This window comes from Electrophorus electricus, chromosome 13 (assembly GCF_041902795.1).
Source record: "Electrophorus electricus isolate QZ-2024a chromosome 13, ASM4190279v1, whole genome shotgun sequence".
NCBI lineage: Eukaryota > Metazoa > Chordata > Actinopteri > Gymnotiformes > Gymnotidae > Electrophorus > Electrophorus electricus.
Window position 1 is genome coordinate 8781318 of NC_137509.1, and position 23102 is coordinate 8804419.

Genomic DNA, 23102 nt, shown 5'->3' on the forward strand with positions numbered 1-23102 from the left:
GCTTAGATCTGCCATAGGCCAAGAGACTGCACAAAGGCACTTCTTTCTACATCATACACACAAACAAGTGATGAGCACAGCACATGCACAACTGCAAGGGCTTTTAGAGTCAAGAGTGCCAGGCTAGGGAATGGGGAAGGCCCAGTGGACAGTGCTGAAAGTGTCTATTAAGGTTAATGTGTACTAAACTGTGAATATATAACAACCTTCAGCTATTCAGGGGGGTTCTAATGAGTTTATCAGTGATCTGACAATACTGAATTCATTACATTTCCTAACTTACAAACTGTGCACACAGCTAGAGAGTGTGTGTGCTGGGTGAATACCAACTCACCTTCTCCCCTTTCACTCCACTGCAGTCACACTTTGATCCTGTTCCACAACCATAACAGGCCTGAGATAGATAGATAGATAGATAGATAGATAGATAGATAGATAGATAGATAGATAGATAGATAGATAGATAGATAGATAGATAGATAGATAGATAGATAGATAGATAGATAGATAGATAGATAGATAGATAGATAGATAGATCAGACATATGTGCATATGGTACCATATAGAACAACTGTATACACTGTGATGGACAGAGGTAATCAGGGTGATAAAATCACATCTTTCAGATTAAAAACTCACAATCCATTAAAAGCATAGAGCTCAGTTGTGTGTAAACAACCATATACATATTAGGGCTGTCTTCCCACCCACTCACTCACTCACTCACTCCAGCTGTTCAGAATGTTAGCTTGCTAATAATCACGGCAGCTCCCCGACCCAATACCCCTGTGCTAGTGAAACTGCTATCACATATCCATACTTTTCAAAGCATTGAAACAAAGCTGGAAATGTCCATTTCATGATCGCACTGGATTTGTATTATTCAAACATTCTTTATCCTTTATCATGTGATTAAACAGGTTTTTATTATGTTAAAACAGCTGTAAACCCTTTATGATGAACTCTCTGAATTACAACGCTGGGCATTTCTATACTCCACTCTCTATACTCCACCTTCCATTTTCCACTGACCATACTTTAAACAGAGAGGGTATTAGGCCATCAGTTGGGCAAAATCTAAATCATGTGAACTCACATTCTGACTGTTTCAGTAATTACTGTTCTAGAGAAAATGTTGGTCTGTCAGGAGGGAATTGTGGAGAAGGGTTTCAATTGCTAACAACAATTGACAATTATTCTGTTTTTCAGGGACAGGTAATAAAATGCTTGTTTCTTGGGTGATATTAAGTGTCAATACTAACAATGCGTGTGTTATGTACAGTAACAAAACAGTGGCAAACTGATCTGGGCTCACAATATGAAATTATTTCGCTGAAGAAATCGTGACATGTAGGCAATGTTAAATATTTTTGGCCTCTAGGTGGCACTATTTGTCTTAATATTCTTTACATACTGACCTTGTTGCTAAATATTTCATCTTAGAAGGTACAAGAATACAACTCCAGGGAAAAGCAAAACACACCCCCAGCTCCAGGAAAGAACAAAACACACGCCCCCAACCTAAGATACTAAACACATGACTGAATTTGCAAGAACTATTAAAACACTATTCAAACCCATCCAAGAATTTTCACATGCCATTGATCTGCCTCCAGCATATGTATGTGTGTGTGTGTGTGTGTGTGTGTGTGTGTATTTGGTGTGTTTTGATCTTTTCACAGGAGAATGGTTTTGTGCAGATATTTCATGAAGGAGTTGGAGAGTCCTCTATGTATACAAAGGAGAGGCAGGAAAGTGAGAATGTGTGAATGAGATAGAATGAGAGCGCGAGAGAGAGAGAATAGTTAACAATGTAGTTTTTAAATGTGTTAAAAACTCACCTCTGCAGGTATGAACTCTCCATACTCATCAAACAACTCATGGATAATATATACAGTAGATGTTTTTTAGATATGTTCACCTGGCAAAGAATTAATGCTACCCACAGATTTCCTTTTTGGACTACTGGAGCATGCACACACACACACACACACACACACACACACACACACACACACACACAGGCAAAAACACAGAGCAATTGGCTGGTATGATAATGTTTTTGAACCCTTTTCTGGTCAATGGCAATGCCAATGTTTTGAATCGATTCATTTTAAGTGTAAAGTCATCATCATATCTGCACTAAATATGAATCTAATGTCACAGCCATACCAATACTACTGTTTTGGCCACTTGCCTCCCACCACCATTATAGTGCCATTATTAACATGCAGAATTATTTAAGACTAGAGCGAGACTCAAAGCATCATTACAAGACCTACTGCTCAAACCACACCCACCATCATTACAAGACCTACTGCTCAAACCACACCCACCATCATTACAAGACCTACTGCTCAAGCCACACCCACCATCATTACAAGACCTACTGCTCAAACCACACCCACCATCATTACAAGACCTACTGCACAAGCCACACCCACCATTACAAGACCTACTGCTCAAACCACACCCACCATCATTACAAGCCCTACTGCTCAAACCACACCCACCATCATTACAAGACCTACTGCTCAAGTCACACCCACCATCATTACAAGACCTACTGCACAAGCCACACCCACCATTACAAGACCTACTGCTCAAACCACACCCACCATCATTACAAGCCCTACTGCTCAAACCACACCCACCATCATTACAAGACCTACTGCTCAAGTCACACCCACCATCATTACAAGCCCTACTGCTCAAGTCACACCCACCATCATTACAAGACCTACTGCTCAAACCACACCCACCATCATTACAAGCCCTACTGCTCAAGTCACACCCACCATCATTACAAGACCTACTGCTCAAACCACACCCACCATCATTACAAGACCTACTGCTCAAACCACACCCACCATCATTACAAGACCTACTGCTCAAACCACACCCACCATCATTACAAGCCCTACTGCTCAAGTCACACCCACCATCATTACAAGACCTACTGCTCAAACCACACCCACCATCATTACAAGACCTACTGCACAAACCACACCCACCATCATTACAAGACCTACTGCTCAAGTCACACCCACCATCATTACAAGACCTACTGCACAAGCCACACCCACCATTACAAGACCTACTGCTCAAGCCACACCCACCATCATTACAAGACCTACTGCACAAACCACACCCACCATCATTACAAGACCTACTGCTCACCCACCGTCATTACACACAGCTGGTTGTGGGACCTCCTTAAAAGGTGACTCCCTTCAGCAGTGACGCCCAGGCAGGCAGGCAGACAGACGCCCATGCTGTGCTTTGTATTGGCTTTCACTGCTCGTCTTTGTCTCTTTTGAGTACGTTTTGAAGCTCAGATAATGGTCGCAGCAGAGCAGATGATTTTGGATGAGCCCAGCACAGGTCTCATATGCACCTGTCTGCCACATCAGCTGAGCAAGAAGCAGAACAAAGCAGAGAATGCAGGCGAAAAAGTCTTGGAGAGGCTGTCTAGAAAGTGAAATCATTATACTATTCACCATCTAAACAAAAGAAAGACAATGGAGGAGGATTCAACACACACAAACATGTCCCTTTCTCAGGTTCAGTTCAGAGACATTGCTCGGTAAGTAAGCTTCCGCTTATTAATTTAAAAGTCCGCAATAACAATAGCTGCATTTGTGCAGGAATTTGAAGCTGTACTGCAGCATCATACATTTATGCTGGATTAAACCGAGCCCACAGGACTCTCCCTCCTGCTCTCCCAGGATCTGGACATGTCTCTGGAAGAGACTGGGACTCACTGACTATTACTAATGTGCTGCTGTGCCCGGCAGAACATGGTGCTAGTAACACCAAAGTTGCAGGTTTGAGTCGCAAGGAGGAACTGTGCTGTCATGTTGATAAAAACATGAGGCACTCTGGATAACAGTGGCTGCCAAATGCTATAAAGGATATGCACTTAAAAATATATATGTATCAACCGTGCAGGTTCAGCTGCCTAACTGAAAATGCAAGAAATATCCAGGAAGGACCAAACATAGTTGTGCCTTACAGTCATGACAAAAGTCCAGCACAGGTTGAGTTTAAAATGATAAAGTTTGCACTGGGTTTACTCCTGATGCTTCTTACAACAGGTCACGCAACCCCGGCATGTAACAAGACTCTAGATGGACTCTGCTAGAGTTTCAGGCTGTGGCGTTTTCTACAGCCTCTCATCCACCAAAGAATGGAAGACGGAAGTCAACAGCAGAAAAGAGGCAGGCGAGGTTGGGGGATACAAAATGAGGACCACGATGTCCTCCACTGTACTGAGCAACGAGTGATTCTCAAGAGCAAAATGGAGGAACGAATCGACACAAGGGTATGTTCTGAGTGTGTTTCGTGAATCAAGTGTGAATCAGACTGTTCAGAATCAGGTGTGTCCTGTGTAGCAGACTGTGTTCAGAATCAGGTGTGTCCTGTATAGCAGACTGGTCAGATTCAGCTGTGTTCTGTATAGCGGACCTTGGGTTTTCATCAACAGGAGAAGTTAACCATTGCAAGCATGATTTTACTTGTTTTTTTATCAGTATGTAAAGTGTGAAACTCGAGACAACAAAGTTTTAGATAAATTCTATAGGAACATCAAAAAACTGCTACACCCCTCCCCAGGGGAAATGTAATAATAACACTGTGCATTTAACAGCAGTATTTAATGAACAAGCCCTTGATTAAGACCGTGAATGTAGGGAAGGAAGATACAAGGGTGTTCTCTGTGCACAGACTGGGCCTTTTTTATAATACACATATCACTGAGGCTGGCTATATTCCCTTTTGTGTGGATAATAAAAGGCTGCATTAACCAGAGAAGGGCAGCTTTCAGGAACTGTGATAGACGCACCCTGAGAGCAGTGCGTGAGGGACTTAGCCAGCTAGAAGGGTTGCCATGAAGCGGCAAAATGACATTACAGAGAAACACGTTTCTGGCACGAACTCAAAAAGCTGTGGAACTCCATGAGGGTGATAACAAACATGGAAATGAATAGGAAGCATCTCACTACTACAAACGATTTTAAGAAAGCTAATGAGCTGAATGAATGTTATTTCAGGTTTGAAACCCATAACTTCACTGAGGAAAATGGTGGGAAAGCACAAAAATCCTGGAAACTAGTTTGTGTGATGCTGAGAGTAGATTGGTCTTACTGCTGAACACATCTGCTTTTTGTTTATTTTAGTTCTGCTTTTAATACTTTTCAGCCTCATTTACTGTTGAAGAAACTGAAGACTGATGAGCATTAACCTTTTTATTATCAAATGGTACCATTCTTTCCTGTCAGGTTGCATTCAGCACGTAAAAGTTAACAGCACGCATGCAGTCATCAATACAGGTGCTCCTCAAGGCTCCTCACACATTCACTTTACCGTCTATACCAGTGAATGGGTGAGTAGGAATTCACACAACGATATTATCCAATTCTCTGCTGACACTGGTAAATTAATTTTACTGTATAAAGATTCTGGTACATCACAATGTAAATAAGATGTAAAAAGATTTCTCTAGTAATGAGTAAAACAATGAAAGTCACAGGAAAAAAAGAATACAAATATCTCAAAGATATGTGGTGCACTCCAAGTACCAGCTGTTACCTCTAGAAGATATGGAGTGCCATTGTGCAAATTAAATCATTTTCAAAAATTTTTAAAAAGATTTACATAGCTAGGTCTAGTGAACTGTGCAGTTCTTGTAGTCTGAGGCTGTGCAATGACTGGTGTTTTTGTAAGCTATGAGGTTGTGCAATATCAGAAGCACTGTGCAGTAACTGCAGGTTGGTTTGGGAGGCTGTTCACTGTGCAACCTGTGCGACACTTGTGGGGTTTTGAAGGGGTGGGGCTGAGCAGTGGGAGCAGGACTGTGCAGCCATTGTGCAACTGTGCAACAACTGCAGTAACTGGGACTGCTAAGTTTTTTAATTTAGCAGCAGTTGAAGGTTGTAAGTTGTAGGACTGTGCAATGGTTGTTGAGCTGTGCAACAATTGCTGGACTATGCGATTTTTTTTTTCCGTGTTGACTCCAAGAAATATTTTCCTGTGGGACAATAAAGTATATATCATAGCTTTGACTAGGTTCGTTGGCATGGCAGTGTACTCTGTGACCCTACCACCTCTGAGCTATGGGTGTGTGGGCTCCGCCCCCTCTGAGCTATGGGTGTGTGGGCTCCGCCCCCTCTGAGCTATGGGTGTGCGGGCTCCGCCCCCTCTGAGCTATGGGTGTGCGGGCTCCGCCCCCTCTGAGCTATGGGTGTGCGGGCTCCGCCCCCTCTGAGCTATGGGTGTGCGGGCTCCGCCTGGGTGGCACTGCAGTAGAGGGGCAGAACAGACTGCTGTTCTGCAACACACGACAATCTGAAGGCACCTGCAAGGATTTATTTCAGAGGCCAAATTCAGTGATTATGTTGAAAAAAAAAAAAAAAAAAAAAAATCACACGTGCCCTTCAACATCTCTTCTCCCCCCCCCCCCCGCCGCCATGGTATCCTCAATACCTATCTGGAGGAATGTAGAGGACGACAGTCGTCCTGACATGATGACATGGCACACCATGCCTCAAGCAGGCCCCAGTCTAAAGTATTCAAATGTACTCTCGGGTGAGGTGATCAGCAGTACAAAGAATATAGGAATATTCACACTTCAGATTTCACCTGCAGAAAGGTCACTCAATGACGCACTGGACCGAGACACAATGGTAGGCTCTCTTGCACACTTACAGGCACATGGGCAGCAGCATCAGTCACTGCTGTAATGAGACCTCTGATAGATACGACAGCTCTCCCATTTTACACATTGCTGAAGCTGTAAAGCTTCATTCTCCCTGGCACTAAAACAAACACTGTCTGCCTGGCTCAGGTCTGGCCGGTATGTCTGTTGTGTCTTAGGCAGTTCCCACCATTAAGGTGGCTTTGGCCTGATAGAGGTGTGGCGGGAGATGACTGACAGGCTGACTATTGGTGCTTTAAAAAGACTTTATTTTAAAGTGACTTCTTTTAAAAGTTTAAGTATGAAACACGAATTAGCAAAAAGTCGCCTAATGTGGAAGAATTGTGCAGTTATTGGGCAAAAGAATGCAGTGTACTGGGCATTCCCTTCCTCTATAGACCATACCCAGTGGTGTGTGTGTGTTTGTATGTTTGTATGTGTATGCGTGTTTAAAAAGTACCACATTAGCCCTGGTCTGGTGCTGATGGTTTCTGTCTGCTCCCAACATTCTCTAACCCTCAGGTTATACTGCATCAGTGCACAAGTTAATCCTCTAATCCTCAGATATTCAAACACACACACACACACACACACACACACACACACTGCTGTGCGGTGCCGAGCAACTTAAAGGCTGACAGCCAACAAGTGCAACAGACACAGGAGCAGGTGGCAAAACACAGGCCGTGCTGACCTTCAGTTAAATAGAGAGGCCCTTCTGATAACTCTCAGATAGCTGGGGAAAGGAACAGCTACCTTTATGTGCAGTAGAAGACGTTTAAAATGAGCTGTTACGGGTGTGTGCAGAGTTTGCATGGATGCAGTCAGTTTTTTTTTGTGTGTGCACAAGTGCATGCGCATCCTGTGTTTGTAAGGATGCAGTCAGTTTTTTTGTGTGTGTGCACAAGTGCATGCGCATCCTGTGTTTGTAAGGAACTAGTGTGTGTAACGAACTAGCATATCCTTATGCTATCTCACGCCCTCACACTGGTCACATCATCGTGCAAATCACCGCATAATCCGTTCCATCAGGAAGAGGAGCTGCCTTTAATGAGCTGTGAGATTAAAGATAATGTTTGCTAAGTGAATCAGAACATATCTTTAACAAACCACTCCAGATAATATAACATTACACTGGTCTCCATTTATGAGTTATATTAAAGTCACCATTAAATGATTGCCCTCAGCTTCAATACAAAGAACCCCAAAAACGTGTCTAATGGACATGCAGCTATTCTGCGCTGTGTAAGTTCTTCTGCCCTGGGCCGAACCCCCATGACAGCGGTGTGTTTTTCCCTGCCCTCAGCACTGTTTGCATAGTGCAGCCTCAGTTCTTTCATCGCTGCATGACAGTTTCCTTCTGAACCATCCCAAAAAACAGTACTACCTCCGCCACAGCCTAACGACCCAGTCGCTGTATTATGGTTTCTCCCAAAAAATCCTTTTCATTCCTACTCCCACAGAGCTAAACCACTGATGACCCCTATCTGAGACCAACTAGAATGCCCAATCGGGGGGTTGCCAGAAGCTAGAATGTGTGGTCAGTGCCACGTAAGTGCCGGAGCTCCGCCAGTGGGACAAACCTCCCGCGGTAGGCCTTTCTTCTGGAACAATCCGAGTAGCCAGTTCATCTAGTGCCAGGCTGGTGATGGTTGTGCTCAGAGCCATTTATTTATAGGGGCTGGACAAGAAGGAGGTGCTGAATACAGGCACACATAGAAAAGCCACTAGCAGTGGAAAACAACAATACACCGCAGCTAGGAGAGGCTCATGGGAAGACAAGGGCACCGCGTCAAACAGCACATACAGCCAGGATGGACTGGGTTGAGCCCACTCATGAGGCAGAAAAATGTATTAAGCAAATGGACAAATGGTTTGATCGTTTTATTGTAGAGTAACAGTTGAGCAATCACTCACAAGAATGTGATAGCAGAGAGAATTGGAGTCCCACGCATTGGAATGCCGAAGATATGAAAGGGAATGTTATTTGTTTGTATGTGAAAAAGTTGGATATCAGTAGCGCATTCACATACACACACACACACACACGCAAACCTCTGATCTTGTGTAGTGTTTTCTGTGCGTGTTTGTGCTCAAAGCGTGAGAGATTAAGCGTGGTTAGGCCTTGTTCCGGCCTAGTTCTCAAGCAGTGTTGACAGGAAGAAAAGCTCTAGAATCAAGGTCGTTCACTATCTCTGTGTGCATGTTCTTCTCTCTCCCATTCCCAGCAGACCTACCTCTCGCTCCCCTCACACTGTCTCATCATCACCCGTGCTCCCAGTGTAAGAACGCCTGTAACCTCGCTGGTTCCGCAACATCTGAGCAGTAGCAGTACACATGGCCAATCATCCTGTGATTCATTCAAGCATCTCATTCTTAAGCCCTAGACATTCTTCCAAAGTGCTTACCTTGATCCATTTCTGTAATAAACATAAGTTGGTTGCAAACTCTATGTTGTGTTTGTGTCCCGTTTACGTTGTGGTTAAATGAGAACAGTCTCAGTCTCAGTCTCTATCTATCTCTCTCTCTCTCTCTCTCTCACATGCGATGGGGAAAATTCCCTTTCCTACATGATAAGCCCGGAAGAACAGACAGAAAAAAGGGAGGAGGGAGACAGCGAAACAGAGGCAGGGAGTTAGGGAAAGAGAGAGACAAAAAGGAGTAGGATACTTCTTCCTTTTCTCCCACAGGTGCTGTTCTAAAGGCTTGTGGTATAAAGTAATAGAAGAGAGATGTTTCATGTGTTGGATTAGTGTGGAAGGAGGAGCATGTTGTAAATCTCCACAGGGAGGTCACCTCTGTAACATCTGTTCACCTGTAAACACAGCCAGGGCCAGCATGTGGAATCACTCAGAATGAACACACACACACTGAATGTGAAGACATTTAAATGTACAGACCAAATATTTACTATAGGAAGAGTACATTGTGGGCAAACAGTACAAATCATTCAATTTGACACAGGGGTCGTGAGCCTGGGGGCTACAGTAAAGTAATACAACTTTAGGATTGTGGTTTACTAACCTTTACATGTAGAAAGTAGCAACAATGTAATTGTAACAACAATGTATTAGCACTATGTTTATTCTGTTATTTTGGCGAGCTAAAGTAAAAAACGACATACTAGAACACGCCATAAAAGACTCAGTGAGGCATTTTCTTATTAGGAAGTAGTTCCTCTAATTTACTGATAACAGCGTGTAGGGCCAGGAAAGCCCTGGGAACCCACAGACAGACAACGTTACATGTGCAGCATCGACCTGTAAACTTGATGGAACTCGTACTCATAGAAGAAGCAGAATCACATCACATGAGCAGCGCACAGACTGCGTACGGTATTCTGCCAGTGAAGCTCTGTTTCTGCCCCCACAGAGCGGAAAGCCCTCACGACAGAGTTGGAGGGTTCACATGGAGTGTCGCACCACCCACACAGTGGACCTCAGAGGACGGGAGGCCTCATGCACGAACAACACATGAAAAAAATAAAAGCTAAGACAGCTCGTATTCCTTCCTTGCCTCTAGACAAGAAGTTTCTCTCCATTACAACGTAACCCGAGGGAACACTAAACTGGCTACCACAGTTGAAAATGACAAATGGGCAGTAAGTACACGGACCTACTGTGTAATACAACAGCCTGATGTGTACGCAGATATCACCCAACAGAACTACTGATTTGTAGAGCAAGCCTGATAAAATCTTATGCAGTATTGTGAAAACACACAAAGTCTAATAAAAACATCTTATAAAAAATTCCCGGACGCAGCACAAATTAGACTCTGACTTATTCAATTCTATTCAGTCAATGTCCAGGTCTATTAAAAATTATATGAATTTTATTTGGAGATGTATTACGTTTGGATAGTATAGCGGAAATAAAATGCTTAATTTTATCATTTTCGGATATTGTAAAAAAGATATTGACGGAAGGGAAGCTGCTACTGCAGTGCATATAGTAACCACATGAGCTACATTTAAATATTGCTGCACTCTGATATCAGTTTTAATGCCTAGATTTGAACCAGAAAATCTAAAGTTATCTGACTGCAGATTGAGTGGTACATAGGCATAAACTGGCACCTCCAGTGCTGTGAGCTATCCGATGTTATCATCTGTGCATGTTGGAAGTCTTATCACAAAGCCACTTGCAGTGCTCAAATTAATTAACACCTCTTAGGATATGTCTTTAGTATTTATTTGAATGCCTTTTCAATTCTTTATTGCCCTATCAGGCTTTTTCATTTAAATGCATGTCCATGGCAACGTGCATCCAGCATAATGCTATTATATTGTTTCCTTTCCTTTTCGGTTGTTGTCCACAAACACATGTCTGAAATTTCCTGTGTTGTTTCAGGAGAGGAGGAGGCGCAGTGCTGGAATGTCTCAGATGCCAGAGCGCAGTGGAAAAGGTGCCGGCTGCTGGGACATCGTGAGTACATGGAATCTCCTTCACCCACAACTCTCCTGGACCTACGACTCCAACCGAGACAAGAAGGCTAGAGGTCTGAGGTAGCGCTGTCAGTTACCAATCTCAGTGTAAAGCCCTCCTGCACGGCCCTCATAGTCCCTCATGTGCGCACGGGCAGGCACGCGCACACACACACACACACACACACACACACACAACCAGAGACACGAACAGAGACTCGCTTACACGCAACCACACTCACATACACACGCAGAAACACACAAATCATCCTCAGATAGCAGCAATCCAGGACTCTGGAGTCCCGTGGACAATTAAACACAGCTGGACATCAGCTTGGTAGGCATCAAGCACCAGCAGGTGGACAATATGAGCCCAGCAGGGAAGCACCAGTGCTTGACTCAAACCAGTGGGCTCAGGTCTCCTAACTGGCAGAGACTTTCCAAAGCGTCAATAATGTTCTACGATCAACTCCAGTTACACTGAAACCCACTACATAAACTGGAAAGTCTAAGTTTATGCGCAGATGTGCTTCTAGGCACTAATTCATGCTCCAGTAATGGTGTCCATCTCCAAAGTTTACACTTAATGGGGTAAACATTTCCCTCTCCTTTTAGGGAGACAGGGACCATCTAGATCAGCGGGACCTTTACAGCCCACATGCATATGGGGAGCCCTTCATAACTACCTCTAATAGCAGAAACAGATGAGGGACATGGAGAGAGAGAAAGAGAAAGAGCACGAGTGGAAAAGAGGGAGCGAGTGACAAAGAAAGAAAGGAAGAGAGAAAGAAAGAGTGAGGAGTGAGGAAAACAAGAAATGGGAAGAGTTGGTAAAACCCCAGGGAGAGCTTGAGGCAGTAAATTACAGTACATACCTGAGCAATCACACTGTAAAAACTGTACTTCTTTGTAAAAAGTGACAGTGATGTGGGTTTGCAGCTGTTTGTACTTTTAAAAAGCAAAAGTAGAAATTAAAATGACGGTCAGAAATTGTGTATAACATTTATTAAACAAAAAATTGATAAATTGTGGTTTTACAAATACTGTTTTCTGGAGGCTTCCCTGTATAGTTGGCCATAGGAGCACAGTACCCATGGCACCCACTGAGGTTCTGCTATAGATGTAATCATTATAATAAATGTATTATAATAAAGTGTAAGTAATTGAAAGACAAAGTGTAGAAAAACTGCCTCCTCATCCTTGTTGCTGCACCTATACAACAGTATTGTCTATTCCAAGTAGACACTGACCATTTGAAATCAAAGAGCAAGCAGAATACAGAATTGTACTGTAAGATCATCATTCACACCACACAGCGAGAGCACGGTAGAGTACGTTTCAGTGTGTATTCACATAAAATATACACATAAGACACAGGCAAGACAAAGGACATGAACAAGATGCTATTCTCATTTCACATGGAAACAGGCAAGGACTGAACATGTCCCCGTGAGACGGTAAAACTGCTAGGTGTGCAATTTACAAAGCCCTTCAGATACACTGAGAATGGCTAGACACAACAAAACATACTTGAAGGTTTGTGTTTGCTATTACAGGGAGGGGGAAGGCTGGTAAAACACACTGTGGCTTCAGGAAGGGATTAAGAACAATTTACAGTGAAAGAGAGAAGAAATGTGCTTAATTATGCAAGCGCTAAAAGAATCAAAATAAAAAAGAATCAACTCTGGAAAGGGGAGAGAGCAAGAGACAGAAATAGAGAGAGAGAGAAAGCACGCTCTCTCATATTTCTGTTCCTGCAGGTTTCTCCCCACATCCAGGAACAGGAGAGAAGCCTCAGACATCTAGATCAAGGTCAAGCCTCGAACTCACTCACACTGACTCTCGTTCATCTGCCCATCCGCCTCCCCGACATCTGTTTGTTCACTATATTAGTTAGTTCACTATGGCCAATCTCTGATCACAGTCTCTGTATGGACCCACATGTCCATCACCAGGCCTGACCCCAGCACAGTCCGCGCGTCAAGCAAAGCCCACCATGCCTGCCCTCCGGTCAGCCGAGTGCAGCAGTGAGACAGCAGCGCAGGCGCGTGGATGTGTTGATCCATGCCCGTCTGCCTGGCCCATGTTGCTACAAGCCAGCTGCTCTCCCTGCCGCACCTCTCTGAGTGCCGGGTGAAGTCGATCTCTGCTCTTTACTGCAGACCTCTGCATACGAGACACGGTTCCTCACCTCAATCCCTAAATACCTTGCGCAGCATAAGAAAAACAATTCACACATGATTTTAGAGAGAAATGAGAAGAACATCCAACAGAAAAGAAGCACAAGTGGGATTACTCATAAAAATGGGTAGAAGCATGTTCCACCATCGCGCCCTCCCCTGGCCTGGATGTCATGAGTGCCCACTCTGAGCCACTGGCTCCCCCAGCCTGGCCGTCTGGGTCCACAGTTGTGTCAAGATGGGTCAAGATGGTTGTTAAAGTCATGGACCGTCTGGTCAAGGTTTGAATGAGCATTTGATTTGGAGTGGAGTCAGCTAGACACTGTATCTTCAACCTGCTGCCCACTACACTCTAAACTGCGCCTGAAGGGACAAGACTGCAGGGTGGGGGAAGGTCTCATCTTGAAGCCCAGAGCTGCACCTGCACAAGTCACAACATCCCTGTGCGTGTGAACCACGTGACACTGGGCTTCGTACTAAAACCACGGTGTAACGGCTCTTTCACGGAGCTCCAACACTGGGGGAAGTGCAGGGATTCACTTTCACCATCGCCAGCTGCACACCGGGAGACAGAGAAGAAGTGGCTGTAATAAAGTACACATCTGGGAGCGTTTGAAGTACAGCACAAAGTGATGCTAGGAAGTACATGAAAGTCTCCATAAACATTGGTTAAGAGGACTATAAAACATTGAGTGAACAAATTTCCTGAGCTAGAGGCATGAGATGGGAATGTGCTTGGTGTGGAGGGTAAACACAAAGAGATCCTGAGATAGAAACAACAGCCTGCATCAGGCAGAGACAGGCCTGTTTATGGAACAGCTATATGGACTCATCCGAGTCACCCCGCCTTCATGTATGTGTGCACACATTTATGTGTTTATCAACATATAGTTTTCTTCTGACTGTGCTCAAAAAGAATAATGTAAATACCTCCAGGTGACAGATTCCCATATGCCACCAAAAAAAAAAACCTATTACTAAAGTGTATGAACAACCCATCTAGTAAATTTAGGACAGGGTTGTGTCTAGAGAGAAATCCAGGAGATTATTGCAGAGAATTATGTCTGAAGGAACACTGAAATCTTCCTCTTCCTCCCTCCCTCTCTCCCCCCCTCTCTTACTCACTCATCTCATGCATATACTCAGATGGTCCACAGAAACAGTACAGCTCCTTCCTTAGACTGAGATGAAGAGATTGGGCTCAACTATTTATACTATGTCTTGTCTTGTCTATGCTGACTAATATGTCTTGTCTCGTGCATTTACCTTTATGTATATTGTATATTTGCACATCGGAGTTTGGAGAAAGGCATCTAGTTCAGCTGTGCACTACTTGTTCTATAGTCTGAATGACAAGCTGACTTTGACTTTGACTCAGCGGGGAGATCCCCTTTCCCGGCAACCACCTCAGCCCAGAGGACAGGAGAGGAGAGGAAAACAGACGTGACTACTGGTTTGAAATTCAGTTTTCCAGGTATAAGGAAGAAAGAAAGCGTGAGCTCTTCGTTCAACGATAGAGTGAGAGTCTTTGGCCTTCCTCCCTTCACATTCCACATACACAGTCTGATGACCTCTTAATCTGGAGGCCAAACAAGATGTATGTGTGTGACACAAAAAAAACCCCACCCACTCTCAAACACCCAGTTCATCAGTTTACTTCTAAACCATACTTAGGAAGAATGACCAAATGAACATCAGATAGAGTGAGAGAGAGTTAGAGGCTAAGTGAGAGAGGAAGATAGGAAGAATCAGCTGAACGCTAAAGGCTGTAAAGAGCACTTTTACAACTGCTTAGATTAAGTGGCATTTGCCGGCCATTCACGCCACACCGTAAGAGCAGACCACCCCCCAATACACACAAACATTAAATTGGATTCAATCCCATCATTTTCCATTACTTGTTGCTGCTATGACTATCCACAAACACAGTCATACAAATTATTAAAAGTTATATGTGTGTTATCTCTACTGCAATGGAGGCACAAAATGGATAGACTAGGAATTAAACAGACTTAACCATTTGAATAAAACATTAATGAAAAAAGTTAAGAGTAAATATGTGAATATTTAAGTGTATATAACCATGCGTTTGTACATGCACATACATATATTTGTAATTGAACATGTATGTGTGTGTGTGATTGTGCCAGGGTAAGTATCTTACATGGCTGAGTGCATAAGGGTTTGCAGCTTATCAGGGTCTCTGGCTGAACACAGCAATCATTTTAGTCTAAAACACAGGGCAGGTGAGCCCTAAGCAAGATGCTCTAAGCTTTTACAAACTGCTTTTACAGCGAGGGACTGCACTGTATCGTACACACCACACACCCATAAAAACATTCCAGCAAAACTGAGGGATTAGCAGAACAAATGAGTAAGGTCAGGGCCAAGACTCGGGCAAAGGAAACCAGTCTCACTCAGGTAAGATTCAACAGGACCCATCTTTCTTAAAACAACCCGCCAATTAAAATCATCAGTGTGGATTCTGGTCTTAGAAAGCTGACTCAACATGGAATATGCCAGGGAGAAAAACACCAGTTTGGAGGACTATTTTGAAAGATGCTCCCTGCAAGGCAATCAGACCCTCCTTGCACCAGGTGAGATAACACTGGAATTTGCTGCCCTCCAGGTGAGAGTGAGAGCAGAACAGAGAAAGAAAGAAAGAAATACAGACAGGCAGCGTAAGTGAGAGGTTGAGAGATATAGAGAGAGAAAGAAAAGGAGAGAGTCAGGCTGGGAGAAAGAACCACCCCGGGCTGCCTGTCTGCCCAGCCCACCCCTACACTGCCCCCCACTGTAGGGAGTGTCTCCAGGTATGTCTGGCTGCTCTGGGTTGATACTGTCAACCTGAATGTTGTGGCTACGCTGCAGATGGCTGATGTTGGGACTGCAACCAAGGACAGAGGCATTCCACCAGGACTGAGCTTTTGGGGCATCAAGCACACATAAGACTCTGCTCACACAGAGGCACTCAATCACACAGATCCACAACAGCATTCAAAATGTAATCATTTCAATGTACGCACCTGTGCAAATACACACACACAAACACACACAATACCAAGATGAGATTCCAGATTTCTTCATGTGTGACAGGTTCAAAGGAGAACCCCATGGTGTACATTACAGTCAAACTCCATCACCTGACAAGTAAAGATTTCTGTTTCTAACTACACATTTGTTCCTACTTTAAAGTACATTTGTCTCATTTATTATTATTTTTTATTTTAAAACTGCTTATATTCCAATTCTAAACATTATATGTATATGAATTTAGAGAGAAACAGAGGCATGGAAAAGCAGTTTTCTGTTCTGCCCAACCAAAGTTATGTAAGGAAGCTTTCTTTCTCTCGATAAGTGGAATTCTGGGTCATACAGAGACCAACGTAGCGCCCACTAGAGGGCATAGTCTCATGGAAGCAGTAAACTGGAATCATAAGCAGGCATTCCACACTTGGCTGAATGAAATATCTTTGAAAATAAGGTGGGGGGGGAGGGGGCAGATTTCTTTACTGTGGGGTATACCTGTGAGCCCTTGAGCATAAAACAGATTAACAGTGACAAAGTCTCTGCTTACATTGATTTCATGACTTTTTCTGAACAGCTGAAAAAGAACATTGCCAGAAAGTTGTGATAGCCCCATGTTCATGCACTGAAATGGTACAATGTTCATAAATTGCTTTGGCTACAAAAGCCTTCATTTAAGCTATTAAATCTCTGAAGAGGATGTTAACTGCTTAACACATCCGTACTCCCCAGTGTATGAAATGCAGACATAACCGTATCCTCATTTCCCATAGGACAGTCTTCTAACTTGATCCACTTGCTGAGCAGAGGAGTCCCCTCTGGCTGCAGAAAACCTCAAGAAGCCCAAAGTCTGAAACAGGCATGGCATTCCACTCTGTTTCCATGATCCCTTGATGTTTCCAAACATCATGCCCACATGCCCTCAGAATGGGGATCGTATGCATGCCCTTTCCACGCATGAACAATAGACTGTGTCTGAATTGAGGGTCCTTCATTCGACCTGCCCTCCTCCTGCTGGGGGGGGAAGGGAGTGACTATGCGCCTACCTAACTCTCCCCATAGGTGGTTAACTCCTCTCTGTAGAGCTGACAGGAGCCATACCCAACCCTTTACAATCTAGGCTCAAAGAGTGCAAGAAGGGGCGGGTCCCTGAGAACCTGTAAAAGAGGTCTCGGATTCCAAAAAGGAAATTTGGTGCATTCCAGCAGCCAATCAGTGACATGAGATGTCCAGATTACATTCTGAGTCACTGTTGGTACAGGTCCGCCACAATGCCCACTGGGGAGTGTAGGTATGTAAGACACGTCGCCTTTGAAGGTGAGGTCATGCTTGTCACTTGAATAAAGCTGTCCCCAACCACTACTAAATACTGATCAAAGCCTCTGGTGATAGAGCCCTACAGATCCTCTCCTGTCACTACTGCTGTTGGCTAGCCTGACATTCTCTAGATCACGTGAAGTACTTCATTACACCACCACTAGCACATCATAAAAATGAAAGGAAAAAGTAGGATAATCTCGTTATTTAATTAATTTTGTGAGTTAATGAAAACATTGATGGAGAGACTTTGGCATTTTCTTTTCCATCACCAGTGACTTCTGGCAGTATATTAGTTTTCTTGGATTTATGGATGAAAAAGGTTCATCTGGTGATCCATAATCTGTCAGAATACCACGCGCGGATTTACCATTTAGTGAGTTGTAGTGTTCCCAATCACATCAGGTGGATCCAGATTATATGATGATGTTATAATAGGTCATATTATTGCTGTAGGTTAAAGCCATGCGCGCGAATTAATTCAACAAATCAATGTCGATGTAATCTTTTCAATGCAACATGTAAATATTAAGCATACGGAAATGGTAGTTATAGGATAAGAAATTTTCTAACATGTATCAACAAGGTATATTCAAAGGAGACAAAATATACTGCATTTCATCATTTAAAAATGTAAAAATAATTTAATACAACACTATACTAACCGAGATACAAACTGAAGTTCATGTTTTATTTTCAATTAAATTAGAAACAAGGTTCAGCCGGCATGTTTCCACAAGTCACCCCCTGCCGTACAGACTTAAGAAAAATGTGCTTCTGCGGGAAATTGCGGTCAACCGAACAAAGTAAACGCAAATACGTCTCCCTGCGGTTCTTGTCCAACAACATGTCAAAAACACAAGTTACTTGTCTGAAACAATGCAAACAAAATACAATAATACACTGTAAAGGCGAATTAATTTATACTTATTTCAAGATCTCAAGAAAATAAACTCTTCCACTAGATAAAGTAGGCTAACAACCCTTATATATTAACTTCAGCCTAGACGCATGCTTCGGGTAGCGATTCGCAGAATATATAGTGCAATTATATGATAATAGCAAAACTTAGGATACAACTAATTACAAATATCCTAAAAAACAAATGTGCGTATACTTACCGCAGACTCAGATTCCTGTACCCCTATGCACAGAGTAATTAACACCAGCACCACGACGAGGTTGATCAGACTCTTAAACTTTTTATTCATTTTTAAAGAATCTGCCCTCTTAACATTGACAGCTATGACTATGGGCACATATGTAACTTCTCATATTCCTCTGCTAACTTTACTGTTACGTGAATTGTTGTTTTTAAAAGTAAAAAGGCAGACTCTTCTCAAGTCTCTACGCTGTCTAGCGATAGGACCGTTCACTAGCATACTGCAACCTTAACTTTTTCCTCTACCCCTTAACCTGCTGGCCGCACTACTTTGAATCACTCCGCCTATCAACAGACTAGTCCCCCAAAAGCACTTGCTATACTTTTCTGTCTCTTAAGAATAAGACAAACAATTTACAATTCAGTTTTTCAAAATTAATTTTATTCTTAATTTAACAGCATGTCCACTGTAGAGGATGTCAGGATAATTTTAATGGGAAAAAAGTTTTTTTCTGTATTTTTTGACATTCCAGCTATACAGGTGATTTTAAATCAGGTGCATAGTAAACTTTTCACATTCTGTATTGACATATTTCAGTTAAACAAAAATCATATTTATATGATTTTATATATCGGTTGAAGAACAGCTGACTTCCTGTGAGCACAGATTCAACCATATGTAGGACTGCTGCTGCCCCAATGCCTGATTTTTTGTCAGCAAATGTATTTTTCTCCTGGTACATTTCAAAGTCTAGCATCAAACCATCTGGAGAAACAAAGACAAATAGCTTCAAACCAGTAGGGTACGGCTTGCCTGGAACAAATTGCCTGATTGGACAATGGCCTAATTATTGCTAATTATTGGCATTTTTGTTTTTTGGGACCAAAACATCTTGATTCTTGGGTAACCAAGGCAGGCCATGTGAACTGATATTCCAAAGAACACCAAAGAACACCTTAATTTTGTGGTATTCAGAGACACTCCTCTAACTTGGAGTTCCCTTTAATTTGTGAACGTTGCCATGTTTTTAAAGATGTTGCTATCAATGTACTGGGAAAAGTACTCAACCAGACTCCAGTTTGCACGGGTTGTAGGATCATCTTGGTAACCAGATGGCATAGGTAGGACAGGACTGAATCTATAGGGATGAAAAAATTCCTAAATATGTTGGTAAATAACCCAAGTAACTATTTTATCTCTAACCACTTTGATCACAATGAAATGTAGTTGTTATTTACCATTTAAAATACGTTGCAGCAATTAATAACAACAATGTAGCATATGGTGTATTTTACTATGGATAGCATCATGTATGGTTACCCTGGAGACAACGAGAAGATACTTACTAGTCCTTGACCACAGAGGACAGCGGGTGTCGTGTTCACCTGTGCCTGTTAGCTCGTCTGATGAGCCTCCTGTCTCTTCTTCAGAGTTCTCTACTTCTTCATCAGCAGGTCCAAACTCATCCTCAGCATTTTCCTCATCCGATAAATCTGAATCTCCCGCTATTATTCTGTACAAAATCTCCTCTGCTTTTGTCCTGTCTTCTATTACTAGATATTAGAATTAGGCTTTATTAAGTTTGCTTTTTGCTTAACCTGTCAGTATAGCCTAGGCAGCTGTCTACTGGCAGGTATAGTCTTATCGCTGTTGATCAATAGATCCACCTAGAGTTGTTTCTTTTATTAAAATGAAAGACATCAAGATTATCCACTATAGAGGACATGCATAAACTGGCTATTATTTCAACACAGTAATAAGAAAACTACTCTCAAACCTCACTACATCATTCCTGACATGTTAATAAACAATACAGTATAAAAACATCATAGTTAAACATCAGTAACTAATCACTTATCTTACCTTTTCTCTTTCCATTGTTTGACAGAAGAAAAAAAAGTTGGGTTATCTGTGTTTAAAAATTGTTTTAAAAATTATTTTGTGTGCATTTCTACTCCAACTTTTGCGCTCAGAATATCATAAGTTGTGCACTACCTATGCATGAGCTTCGTGCGAGCCACTGTTCTAAGCTCCGCCTCTCATACGGACTCATACGCTGCGGGGAACCGAGAGGAGTGCGGAGTGTGTTATCGCCACTGAAGCTCCGTGAGTTAAACTTTTTCTGATTCTCAAAGTCACAACCACTGTAGCCTAATCAACTGCAAATGCAACAATGGTAGCTTTACGGTTATATACTAACACTTTCTCTCCTCTTTTTCCCAAGCTCCGTCACACTCGAAGTGGATGAACCACTTAGTGGATTCTCCAGCGTCGAGATTTGAAAGCCTTTGCGGTGGCTCGTAGTAAAGTGAAGAGAACGCAACAGACAACAACCGGAGTTATCTTTGAACTTTGAACAATGAAGTTTTGGTAAGGAAGCAGTGATTTATATGTATATAATATACTTTATATTACTAGATACTAGAATTAGGCTTTATTAAGTTTGCTTTTTGCTTAACCTGTTGATATAGCCTAGGCAGCTGTCTACTGGCAAGTATAGTCTTATCGCTGTTGATCAATAGATCCACCTAGAGTTGTTTCTTTTATTTGCAGGATTTGTGTACTTGGCATTATCTTGTCGGTGGAATTTACGCATGGGGTAAGTGCGCTATGGTTATTATCAGCAGAAACATATGTCCGATTTATTGTTTCTCGCGGAAAACAATCTTATCTTACTGTGATAAAAATAATAATTAATAATAAATAATATATGTGTGCTGCTTTCCGCACCAGCGCTAATTACGTCTCCGAATACAAAATATACAAAATAAACACATTATCCATTTACTGGACTAACATGTACGGTATTTGTTTCAAAGTAGTTTGTGGCATTTATTAAGATATCACGCTAATGGGTTTATGAGCGCGCAGCACGTTTCCTAGGCCAATAGCATAAGCTCACATTTTAAGTTAGTAGTTATCTCAAACAAATCTTTCAATTTCCTTTTTAATTATATGAAATTTTCGTATTTTGTTATTACTGACCATCTGTGACCGTTACCACACTTTTGAAATGTTGTGTTGTGTGTTAATTTTCTGAAGTTGTCTTTATCTTTTACTGATTTGTCCTTGCATAGCCTGTAGAGATTTGAGTATAAAGCTATTGATAAAGCAGTAAAAACAGTTTGAAAATATCCTGACAACCACTTTACTGGTTAGCTGTGTGAAACTGCTTTATTGACTGTCTTGCGGTAATTTGCAGTTACATTCAGATAATTTGTTATTGTAATAACATGCCCTAATTTAACCCTCCTTCTTATGAATATGTAATAGATTATGTAGGTAGAGCACACCAATTTACTTGATTGTGCTTAGCTGCCGGCAATGAAACTTATACTGTTATCTACAAATGTTCTTCATTTTATCATTATTATATCATTATGATTATTTGCCTAAGAGTTTTTTAAATCACAGTTATGCAATGGTCAGATAATTTGGACAATCTCATGTTAAATAAAACAAAATCTCTCTGTTGGGACATCTCTATTTTTAACCACGTAAGACCTGCAGGTTTTCAGGGCTTACTGAAAGTCCAGCGCTAACAGTAAAATGCTATTGTCTTCAGACTGATCCTGATACGTCATTAGGATATGATCTCAGAAGTCACTTTCCAAAGCATAGGTCAAATTCTAAAATGCATGTTGATGTAATGCTGATGTTCTTATAGAGGAGCATAAGGGGTCTCTGCTGCGTGATGTGAAGAGCTTATCAGTGTGGTCACAGGGTGACAGGGTTAATGGTCTCATGTTTCAGACTGGGGAGCCAAGCAATGCCAGTGGTTAGGCTGAGTGCTTGTGTTAATGCTTTAATAGGTCAAGGGAGAATTAAGAGGTAGAATTGTTAACAGAGCAGTTTGGTATGCAGAATAAGCTTAAAATCAGATTAGACCTGTTTAGAATGACTTGCTGGGTTTTGGGTATCAGAGTATTACAGTTTAGGTTGTATAAATGTAGAAGGTTCTGGAGCCTGTTGCAGGCTTTGTTTCTTCATAATGATAAAATAGACACATAATATTCACAATGGTAAAGTACACACATTTACTTCTTTTTCTATGACATTGCTAAACACGACAGAAAATGTCACCATATCTTATTTATCTCCTCTCTGTCTTCCACTGTTCTCTCTTTCCTCTCACACACACACATTTATATGTATACACATACATACATACACAGTGGTGTGAAAAAGTGTTTGCCCCCTTCCTGATATCTTTTTTTTTGGTATGTTTTTCACATTTAAATGTTTCAGATCATCAAACAAATTTTAATATTAGACAAAGATAACACAAGTAAACACAAAATGCAGTTTTTAAATGAATGTTTTTGTTATTAAGGGAAAAGAAAATCCAAACCTAC

At 42.1% G+C, this 23102-nt stretch overlaps 2 protein-coding genes across 2 annotated transcripts in view; one reads left to right on the forward strand and one right to left on the reverse strand.

The window, feature by feature from the left end:
* Positions 1–19012, reverse strand: part of col4a5 (collagen, type IV, alpha 5 (Alport syndrome)) — a 44827-nt gene extending 25815 nt beyond the window's left edge. The window contains exons 1-2 of the mRNA XM_027008736.3: positions 18766–19012; positions 335–394 (exon numbers count right to left, since the gene is read on the reverse strand). Coding sequence (XP_026864537.2) covers positions 335–394; positions 18766–18855 — 150 coding nt within the window. The 5' untranslated portion in view covers positions 18856–19012. The remainder of the gene's footprint in view (positions 1–334; positions 395–18765) is intronic.
* A 1746-nt stretch (positions 19013–20758) lies between these two features.
* Positions 20759–23102, forward strand: part of col4a6 (collagen, type IV, alpha 6) — an 86726-nt gene continuing 84382 nt past the window's right edge. The window contains exons 1-3 of the mRNA XM_027008733.3: positions 20759–20853; positions 20972–21117; positions 21301–21346. Coding sequence (XP_026864534.2) covers positions 21107–21117; positions 21301–21346 — 57 coding nt within the window. The 5' untranslated portion in view covers positions 20759–20853; positions 20972–21106. The remainder of the gene's footprint in view (positions 20854–20971; positions 21118–21300; positions 21347–23102) is intronic.